Source organism: Dipodomys ordii, unplaced genomic scaffold, assembly GCF_000151885.1.
Source record: "Dipodomys ordii isolate 6190 unplaced genomic scaffold, Dord_2.0 Scaffold118, whole genome shotgun sequence".
Classification (NCBI taxonomy): Eukaryota; Metazoa; Chordata; class Mammalia; order Rodentia; family Heteromyidae; genus Dipodomys; species Dipodomys ordii.
The window spans coordinates 658,331-668,925 of NW_012267334.1; the positions used below are offsets into that span (position 1 = coordinate 658,331).

The following is a 10,595-nucleotide window of genomic DNA, read 5'->3' on the forward strand; positions in this document are numbered from 1 at the left end:
ACGGCGGCCTCACCTGCAGGCCGCGGGAGCGGAGCGGAGCGGAGCCAGCCCGGGAGTTTCCGCTTCGACGCAGAGGAAGTGAGTCAGGGGAGAGGCAGGGCGGGACGGGGGCCGGGCGGGGCGGACGGAGGCCCAGTGGAGGAGGCCTGGCCGGTCAGCCCCAGCTCGCTGGCCGTGGGGCTCTGCCCGGACACCGGGTGAGGCTGGGCCTCCGCGAACCCTGGCCTTGCCCCGGGCGGCCCCTAGGGCAGCCCTCCCCCAGCCTTTCCCCTTCCTGTCAGCCTGCTGCTCCTGGACTGTTCTAGAGCTGGGGAGAGCACCCACTGGCAGGGACCTGAGGAGCAAGTTTAGAAAGAACTTGGGCCAAGATCTGGAAACCGGCTTGGGGGCCTCAGACCCCCATAGCCCCCGGTGTGCTGGAAGTCACCCCAAACCCCTCATCTCCATTTTGGCCTTGTGTTGCAGACCTTAACAGGACCTTGCTACAGGGACCAGTCTTTATTTTTTGCCAGTCCTGGAGCCTGAACTCAGGGCCTGGGCGCTGTCCCTGAGCCTCTCTGTGCTCAAGGCTAGCACTCTACCACCTGAGTCACAGCACCACTTCGGGCTTTTTCTGTTAACGTGGTGCTGAGGAATGAAACCCAGGGCTTCCCAGCCCAGGCCCACTCGGGAGCTGCTGGAGCACAGTCACAGGGATCACTGCCACCAGCCGGAGGAGCCCCTCACTGCCCAGTGGCCTCACCAGGCCGCTGGTCTCCTAGGGCCTAATCCTTTGCTGTGCTTGCACCTCGGCCCCACCCCGGCCTCATCCCAAGCAAGCAGGAGCCAGAGGACACCAGCACCTTCCACCAGCCCTCCTCTGCAAGCATGGCCTCAGCTCAGCAACGTGACAGCTACCCCAGCCTTGTCTGGCTGCACCAGGTCATTCTCAATACCCTGTCTCCACTCTTTCAAAACAAGCAGGCCCAGAACTGGGAGCACAAGTCTGCAATTCTAGCTACTCAGATAGCTGAAATCAGAGGACCTGAGCAAGCAAGCTAGTGAGCAAGCAAGTCCACAGAGGAACAGTTAAAGGGGAGAAAGGAGTTTCATTAATTGGTCTGCAACCCTGTCTTGGGTTACCTCAGAACTAGGAGCAGCTGCAACCTCCAAAGAGGCCTCCTTGCTGGGCGCTGGTGGCTCACGCCTGTAATCCTAGCTACTCAGGAGGCTGAGATCTGAGGAACATGGTTCAAAGCCAGCCCGGGCAGGAGAGACCGTGAGACTCATCTCCAATAAACCACCAGAAAACCGGAAGTGGCGCTGTGGCTCAAGTGGTAGAGCGCTCGCCTTGAGCTGAAGAGCTGAAGGACAGCGCCTAGGCTCAGAGTTCAAGCCCCATGACCGACAAAAAAAATACAAAGGGGCCTCCTTCCCAAAAGCCTCTCGGATCTCTGCAGGCTGCTCTGCTCTCCCCAGGCCTCTGCCATCTCCATAGACCTCTTAGCCCTGTGCAGGCCTCTCAGGCGGCCCAGACCTCCGGGACGTCCCTGCAGGCCGGACCTCCCTGCCGCCTCCCGGACACTGCTCCGCTCCCCGCTCCCGGAGCCATGCCGCTAGCCATGTCTTACAGTGTTCCTTCCCCCTCCATCTCCACCCTGCAACCCTCGACTCTATATCCGGTGGCCCACAGGCGGGACTTCCTGCTCCTTAGGTTCTCACAGATTGTGGTTCAAGACCAGCCCTGGCAGACAAATCAAGTAATTCTTTTTTTTTTTTTGGTCAGTTGTGGGGCTTAAACTCTGGGCCTGAGTGCTGTTGCTCAGCTCTTCAGCTCAAGGCCAGCACTCTACCACTTGAGCCACTTCCGATTTTCTGGTGGTTTATTGGAGATAAGAGTTTCATGGACCTTTCTGCCCGGGCTGGCTCTGAACCATGATTCTCAGATCTCAGCCTCCTGAGTAGCTAGGATTACAGACATGAGCCACCAGCACTGGGCTCAAGTAATTTTTTTTAATTAGTGTGTTTTATGTGGTACCAAGGAATTGAACTTAGGGCCTCATGATTACTAGGCAAGCACTACCACTAAGCCACATTCCCAGGCCCTCCTCCAGGGAGGGCCTTTATCTCCAATTTACTAGCAAAATGCTTGAGGCATGGCTCAACTAGCAGAGCACCAGCCTTGAGCAAAAGAGCTAAGGAAGACAAATGCTGACAGCTTATATCTGTAATCCTAACTACTCAGGAGGCTGAGATCTGAGTTCTCAAATCAAAACAAATCTGTGCAGGAACATTTGTAAGATTTGAGCTCTGATTCACCACCAAAAAGCCAGAATTGGAGGCATGGTTCAAGTGATAGAGTGGCCGTGGGCAGAAAAAAAGCCAGAGCTAAAGCCCTGCCATATAGAAACAGAAGTGACAAGCATGCCAGTCACTGCTGGCCCCACCTCTGCAGGGCGGCCCCTGTCAGTCTGTGCCTGGGACCTCCTGTAAACCCTGCTGGCCCCACCTCTGCAGGGCGGCCCCTGTCAGTCTGTGCCTGGGACCTCCTGTAAACCCTGCTGGCCTAGCTGCTGTCTGATGTATGAGCAGCCCCAAGGACTTGTGTTGCATCTGGTTCCCATTTGAGGTACTAAGAAGGCATAAACCTAATCAGCTGTGGGTCTAGACCTGGCACTCTGGAGAGCACTGAGGACTCAGGCTGGGCCCCACGACCCAGCAACAGCTTTTCAGCGAGTGACAGACCAGAGCACACAGCAGCAGACTCCTACTCATCTCTTTATTTACTTATTGTCCATCATGGGCTTGAACTCTGGGCCTGGGCACTGTCCCTGCACTCTTCAGCTCAAGGCAAGCACTCTACCACTTGAGCCATACGAACACTTCTGGATTTCTGGTGGTGAGTTGGGAGTCCAAGGGCGCTTTCCTGCTCAGGCTGGCCTCAAACTGTGATCCTCAGATCTCAGCCTTCTGAGTAGCTAGATTTACAGGCGTGAGCCACCAGTGCCCGGCTTGCCTACTAACTCTCGCCATGGGATGTCCTACGCCAACCCAAACCTCTGCCAGCAAAAAGGCTACTGCCAGCTGTGCCCTGGGCCTGGGCATCTTCACAGCTCACCCAGTATGGGGTGCTACTGGCCACAGGCACAGGATGGCCCGTCCCCCCTCTCCTCATGTCCCGTCTTCTGAGGGCTGCCAGAGCCCAGCTGCCCACTCTGGCTGCTGCTGATGGCTGCCAGGGCTGTGAAGGTCCAGGTCCCACAGACAGGCAGAGAGCGCCCACTCACACCCACCTCACCCCACTACCGACAGGCAGACTCTTGGGGCTGACTCTGCTCATCCTTGGCCCAAGCTAAGTGGGCCTCTCCTGAACTACTTGGGACAACTGAGCTACTGCCTGGCTGTGCAGTCTCATTCACTAAAGTAACTCAGCCTGGCCCTGCACTGGTCCTTGGCCCCTCCCAGGACTTCATGTCTGCTAAAGGACTGAAAGGCTTGGTTTCTGGACTCAGAAACCAATAACTGGTCTGTCTGAGACCACCAAGCACCCTTTGAGGCCCAGAGGAGTCCCATCCTGGACAGCAGCGGACTGGACCGCCCAGGGCTGGGGTGGCTGGATGAGGCCAGCAGTCCAGAGCTGTGGCTCACAGAAGCAGAAGCACCAACTCTCCAGGCCTGCACTGACCTCCAGAGCTGCCCAGCCTTAGAACAAGCACACACACAAGCACATACACAAAGCGTGCAAACAACTCACCACAGACATACCAAAACTGCTTTTATTTACATGAAACAAACCTCTGGGTGCACCTGCTGTCCCTAACAAGGGTCACAAGAGGTGCGGCCAGAGGCGGCGCTCCCTGCTGGGCATGCCAAGAGGAGGGGCCTGGCTCTGCTCTAGAGTTTTGGTCAGAAGCACCTGTGGCCTCTGTTCCTCCAGGCCTGTCCTCTTGGCCTCCATGGAGGAGAAGCGCATGCCTCAGACTGCAGACCAGCGAACCCCTGCTTTGGCCAACATGGCCATCGCTTCCTCTGCCCCCCCAGCCTTGAAGGTCAGGTCAGGTCTGCTGGCCCTGTTCTCCCCCTCGGCTTGTTCCTAACTTCACCCCATGCCCATTTCTGCCAACGCTGTGAAAACCTGCAGTGTGGCCATGCATTAGCAAGCTTCCCACTAAAGGCTCAGCTGGGGGTCCCATTGCTCCCCAGAGGGTCGGCAGAGGACCGACTCCAGCAGGCCAAGCAGCGCAGGGAGCACCCTGCCCCCAACCACCCTCGCTCCTCCGTACCCAGACCTGACACACCAGGGCCTCCTCCCAGAAGGGCCCACGAGCAAGCAGCCCACAAAGTCTCAGAGGGCTGCCGTGGTGGGCACACTGGGGAGTGGCAGCTCCAGCGTGGGCGTCTCTGTGGCCTGGGCAGGGCTGGGTCTCCGCTGGTCCAGCTGCTCCAGCTTCTCACCGAGCTGGGAGTAGAGCTCCTTCACAGCCTCCCCGCTCTGCCGGCAAATCACCCACGAGCAACACATTAGCACTCGGGCACAGGGCGCACTCTCAGAGGCAAGGCCAGACTCTGAGTGAGAGGCAACACGCGCACAGACACCTGCCAGGCACCTGCACGGGGCAGGGGCACCTACCTGGCCCGTGGGTTCCAGGGCCTTCTGCAAGGCCTCCATCTTGGCCGGGGCCACCCTGGGGTGCAGGTGGAGGAGGAGGCGCAGTGCATGCCGGTGCACGTTCTCCTTCCTGAAAGGCAGGCTGGTGTGGAGGAGCCAGGGCTGCAGGCCTGGGCTGCCAGGCTGGTGTGGAGGAGCCAGGGCTGCAGGCCCTGGTCTGCCAGGCTGGTGTGGAGGAGCCAGGGGCTGCAGGCCCTGGTCTGCCACCCTCCTGCTGCTGCTGACGGGGCACAGCCAGCGCTCACACCCTTGTTCTGAAGAACTCCTCGCTCCCCGCTGGCAGAGAGCAGGCCCCAAACCCACCAGACCCCCCAGGGCCCCATCACAGCACAGGCCCAGCCACCTGCCAGGCTGCCGTGCGAAAGAAGCCGAAGCCCTGAGCGGCTGTGCCGCCTACCTGGGCGAGGCAGTGAGGAAGAAGCCGTCAAAGAGGCTGCTGCAGAAATCTTCTAGAGCAAACTCATCCGCCAGCAGCACCAGGCTTCCTGTGAGCAGGTGGAGGAAGATGTCGCTGAAGGCCAGGTCACCGAACGTCTCCACTAGAAACACAGCAGGGTGGCACAGCTTGGCACCACGTACACACCCTGACCGCTCCCCTCAGGACCCTCCATCTGGGGACCTCAGAGGGGTCTGCACTAGTCTGGTGTAGGGGGAAGGGCTGTGGCCCTGGCAGGGGAATAGGTCACAGTTGGGCAATGAGGACAGAAAGGCAAGCAGGGCCCTGCTGAATACTGTGCCCAATGGCTGGCGGGCAGGAGTAGAGGTCTATCTGAACTGGTCTCCGCAGAGAAAATCTACAGAAAAATAAAGGAAAGCCGTGCAGCTCAGAGAGGGTGCTCCTAGCCCCAGAGCAGATGGCTCCTGGGGAAGAGACCAAAGAAATGCCTCCAAACTACTGACACCGAGCCAGCAGACAGGCAAATAACGAACTATGTTCACAATCAGTAAACACAGAGCAAAAGGTCCAGTGCTTTCTGGAGCAAATGGCATGGCGATGTGCTGGGCCTAAGGATGGACACCAGCACCAAGCCAGGCTCAGGAGAGGGTGCACACAGACAGGCTTGCCAGTCTTCGTCATTGTTTTGTTTTTGTGCCATGCACTCTTACTGGCTTTTTCCATTCATGGATGCGCGCTCCCATTCACGGATGGCACTCTACCCCTTGAGCCATGCCTTTAGTTCTACCTTTTTTATTGTTGTTGTTCCTGTCCTGGGGCTTGAACTCAGGGCTAGACACTGTCCCTGAGCTAAATTTTTAGCACAAGACTAGCACTCCGCCACTGAAGCCACAGCTCCATTACCAACTTTTTGGTGGTTAACTAGAGATAAGAATCTCACAGACTGGGGCTGGGAAGGTAGCTCAGCAGTAGAGTGCATGCCTTGTAAGCATGAGGCCCTGGGTTCGATTCCTCAGCACCACATAAACAGAAAAAGCCGGAAGTGGCGCTGTGGCTCAAGTGATAGAGCACTAGCCTTGAGCTGAAGAGCTGAGGGACAGCGCCCAGACCCAGAGTTCAGACCCCATGACTGGCAAAAAAAAAAGAAAGAAAGAAAAAAAGAAAATCCATGAGACTCTTATCTCCAACAAACCACACAGAAAAAGCCAGAAATGCTGGGGCCAGTGGCTCACACCTGTAATCCTAGCTACTTAAAACTCAGATCTGAGGATTGTGGTTCAAAGGCAGCCCAGGCAGGAAAGTCCATGAGACTCTTATCTCCAATTAACCACTAGAAAACTGGAAATGACACTGTAGCTCAAATGGCAGAGCACTAGCCTTGAGCAAAAGAAGCTCAGGGATAACACCCAGGACTGGCAAAATAAAGAAAAAAGAAAAAGAAAAAAAAAAAAAAAGAATCTCACAGACTTTCCTGCCTGGGCTGTTTTCAAAGCTTGATCCTCAGCTCTCAGCCTCTTCAGTAGCTAGGATTACAGACAGGCATGAGCCACCAGTGGCTGGCTTTGGTGGGGGGTTTCCTCTGTAGTGACTCACACTGAGCCTTCAGTGACAGCATGTCAAGCCTAGGCTGACAGCAGTCCCAGGAAGCCGGCAACGGCTTCTCCACACCATGCCCAACTTCTCCAACTATTCAAAATTAAACAGTTCTATACAACCTGGATATTCCTTCTTTTTTGGTTTTGGTGGAGGTATGGGAACTGAATCCAGGACCTCATATGATGAGAACCCACCCATGCAATGCAGGAACAAGAACTTATTCAACCACACTGTCTGAGAAAGGACAAGCCATACTGACTGTTTCTAACCCCACACTAGATGAGGGACAGAAATGCAGAGGACTCAGCAAACTAGAACTCTTTACAACCCTTCCTGGAAGTCTCAGAAAAAACAAACAGCCCCCAGGGCCAGTAACCTGAAGACGCCAGAATGTCCTGATGTCTCAGATGCTGGGAAGGGGTACAAAGCAGGTTCTCCCAAGTCTGCAGGAGTCAGCCCTGCAACACTTGATCTGAGCCTCGGGCTCAGCCCCCTCTCAGCCCCAGAACCGCCTGAGTCTGAGTTAAGTTATAACTCTGTGGCAACTAGTTCCAGAGGAAATCAGGCCCAGACTGCACAAGTCAGGTGGCAACTTCATATAAACAAAACTGGACATGATCTTCCACACAGAAAAGGGAAAAGACACCAGTGACTAACAAACACACTGACCAAGAAATGAGTATGACCCTTCTGCAGGAACCTCAACACTTGACAGGGAGGGCCTGAGTCTGCAGATGGCCAGGGTCCATCACCAGGCAGACATGCGATGCTAGAGACCACACGTCACCACAGACATGGGATGCTAGAGGCCACCCACCACCACGCAGACATGTGATGCTAGAGGACACCTGTCACCAGACATAGGATGCTAGAGGCCACCATGCAGATATGCAATGCTAGAGACCACCTGTCACCAGCAAACATGGGATGCTAGAGACACACGTCACCACACAGACATGGGATGCTAGAGACCACCCACCACCATGCAGACATGGGATGCTAGAGACCACCCGTCACCACACAGACATAGGATGCTAGAGACCACCCGTCACCACACAGACATGGGATGCTAGAGACCACCCGTCACCACGCAGACATGGGATGCTAGAGACCACCCATCACCACGCAGACATGGGATGCTAGAGACCACCCATCACCACGCAGACATGGGATGCTAGAGACCACCCGTCACCACGCAGACATGGGATGCTAGAGACCACCCACCACCACGCAGACATGGGATGCTAGAGACCACCCACCACCACGCAGACATGGGATGCTAGAGACCACCCGTCACCACAGACATGGGATGCTAGAGGGTACCTGTCGCCAGACATGGGATGCTAGAGGGCACCCACCACCAGGCAGACATGCAATGCTAGAGACCACCCGTCACCACAGACATGGGATGCTAGAGACCACCCGTCAACACACAGACATGGGATGCTAGAGGGTACCTGTCACCAGACATAGGATGCTAGAGGCCACACGTCACCACGCAGACATGGGATGCTAGAGACCACCCTGCTACCACATAGACATGCAATGCTAAAGGCCACCTGTCACCATGCAGACATGCAATGCTAGAATCTACCGGTCACCACACAGACATGGGATGCTAGAGGCCACCCCTGCCACCATGCAGACCTGGGATGTTCCAGGCCACCCCTACAACGGGACCTGAAGATTTACCTGTTTTTCCTCCTGGGATACCAGAGTGGAGCTCAGAGCTTTACGTGAACTAGGCAAGTGCTCAACCACTTGAGCCATAGCGCCACTTCCTGTAGGTCTACTCTAGAAGTAGCTACCCAGACCCCTTCCTCTTCATCCTGGTGTGACAACCCCACCCCAACCCTCATGATCCTAGGGGAAAATGTTACTGCCGGGGGTGGGTTCCTCAGTGGTCTGTGGGCCTGTCACTCACTGCCTGAGGTGGGTTCCTCAGTGGCTTGAGCTTATATACCTATCCCCCCTTCGGGAAAAGCAGCTTCTGTAGCAACACAGTTCTGTGTTTCAGAGCAAAGCCCCTCATAAAGTGTCTACAAAGTCGTCTGGAGATGAGAGCAGACAGTGCCCAGCAGCCTGGGGCCCGGGAGCCCTCTACTGGACGACAGCAGCTGTGGCAAGTAAGCTGGCTGTCGGAACTCACCAAGCCCCGGGAGCAGGCGGAGGAGCGCATTCTTGTTCCTCTGCTTGGTGATGTGCAGGACATAGTACAACCCCACTTCACAGGCCATGCGCTGTTCCTGCAGAAACCTGTGCTCAAGGCCACCAGAGCCCTGTGGTCAGCCACACCCAACAGCACCCTGCTTCCTCCCTGGCCCCATCCCAATAGCTGCCAGTCCTACTTGGTGAAACTTTCAGGAAGTGTGTTGGGGTACGTGACTGGGGCTTTCTCCTCAGCTGGCAACTTCTGGTCCACATTGAAGGTATAGTCATCCACCACAAAGGACATGAGCATGGGCAGGAACTGTGTGATTAGCTCAGCTTCCTGAAAGGGGGGGTGGGAACTTGAACCCAGCAGGCCCATACCTGCATGCCCTCTGACCTGCATGCCCTCTGACCTGCATGCCCTCTGGCCTGCATGCCCTCTGGCCTGCATGCCCTCTGGCCTGCATGCCCTCTGCCCAGTGAAGGGAGGGGACCCGAGCCCGGCAGGCCCACACCTGCAGGCCCTGCCTGGTGTGGGTGCCACCCCACTTACACCACAGACACCCCCAGGCCTTCCTGGGGGTTCAGATCTCCTTCTTGCTAGTCCCCTGGTTCCTTCCCACATCCCAAGACCCCTGCTCAGTGTTCCGTTCCGTTTTTTCTTTTCTTTTTGCTGGTCTTGGAGCTTGAAACTCACGGCCTGGGCGCTGTCCCTGAGCCTCTCTATGCTCAAGGCTAGTACTCTATCACGAGTCACAGCACCACTTCCAGCTCTTTCTCTTTATGTGGTGCTGAGGAATCGAACCCAGGGCCTCAGGCATGCAAGGCAGGCGCTCTACCACTGAGCCACCTTCCCAGTCCCAAGTGTTCCATTCTTGAAGGCCCCAGTCTGGCATGCTCATGACTGTTCACACAGCCCCGTAGTACTCAGCGTCAGGGGCCAGTCTGCCCAGACATGCCTGGCAGGTGTTCTGCCAGAAGACTCCAGGAGGCACTTTGGGACCAGAGGGACCAGGTTATCACTCCCCACAAAAACAGAAATGCAGGAACTAGACCATATACCATCTTGGGCTCCTTGAAGACTTGGCTGTCAATCAAGTCCCATGCCCCTTGTCCCAGCGCCAGCAATCTAAGTAGCAGGAGGAGATCAGGGCTGTCCTGTAGGGGAATAGAGGCCTCAGTGGAACTCACTGGGGTTGTGTCATCTCTGGCCCCACATAACAGGCATTTGGTGTTTGCTGCCTGTGACGACGACTCCAGGACCCCATCACAGGTGTCCATGGACCCCAGGACCCCGACCACGGGTATCCATGTTCCAACACATAACTTCGCAATTGGGAAGTATGCAGCCACTGGCCACATCTGCACTTACCCTAGGCAGTGTCTCCTGGCTAACCAGCTCCTGCAGGTGCCGGACAGTGCTCAGTGAGAGTGTGTTGATGGCAAAGGGGTCACACAGAATCATGGACAAGTCCCTAGAAGGAAGCAGGGTGAGCCACAGCCGCTGGGCTGTCCTGTCCCTGGTCAGTCACATGGGACAGCCAGACTGTCCTGTCCCGGACTGGCTATGTGGGGCCCGCGTTGTCCTGTCCCTGGTCAGCCATGTGGGACAGCCAGGCCATCCCATCAGCCACAAAGGGCCTGGCCTGCTGAAGAGGGGCAGCAGACCCGTCCCTCCTATTTATTTATTTTTTTTTTTTGGGTCCAGTCATGGGTCCTGAACTCTGGGCCTGGGCGCTGTCCCTCAGCTCTTCAGCTCAAGGCTAGCGCTCTACCACTTGAGCCACTTCCGATTTTCTGGTG

The 10,595-nt window shown here is 56.4% G+C and overlaps 1 protein-coding gene across 1 annotated transcript in view; it reads right to left on the bottom strand.

The window, feature by feature from the left end:
- Nucleotides 1-3,733: 3,733 nt before the first annotated feature.
- Nucleotides 3,734-10,595, bottom strand: part of Nelfb (negative elongation factor complex member B) — a 13,434-nt gene continuing 6,572 nt past the window's right edge. The window contains exons 8-14 of the mRNA XM_013029329.1: nucleotides 10,165-10,267; nucleotides 9,855-9,950; nucleotides 8,990-9,132; nucleotides 8,791-8,897; nucleotides 5,046-5,187; nucleotides 4,610-4,718; nucleotides 3,734-4,471 (exon numbers count right to left, since the gene is read on the bottom strand). Coding sequence (XP_012884783.1) covers nucleotides 4,325-4,471; nucleotides 4,610-4,718; nucleotides 5,046-5,187; nucleotides 8,791-8,897; nucleotides 8,990-9,132; nucleotides 9,855-9,950; nucleotides 10,165-10,267 — 847 coding nt within the window. The 3' untranslated portion in view covers nucleotides 3,734-4,324. The remainder of the gene's footprint in view (nucleotides 4,472-4,609; nucleotides 4,719-5,045; nucleotides 5,188-8,790; nucleotides 8,898-8,989; nucleotides 9,133-9,854; nucleotides 9,951-10,164; nucleotides 10,268-10,595) is intronic.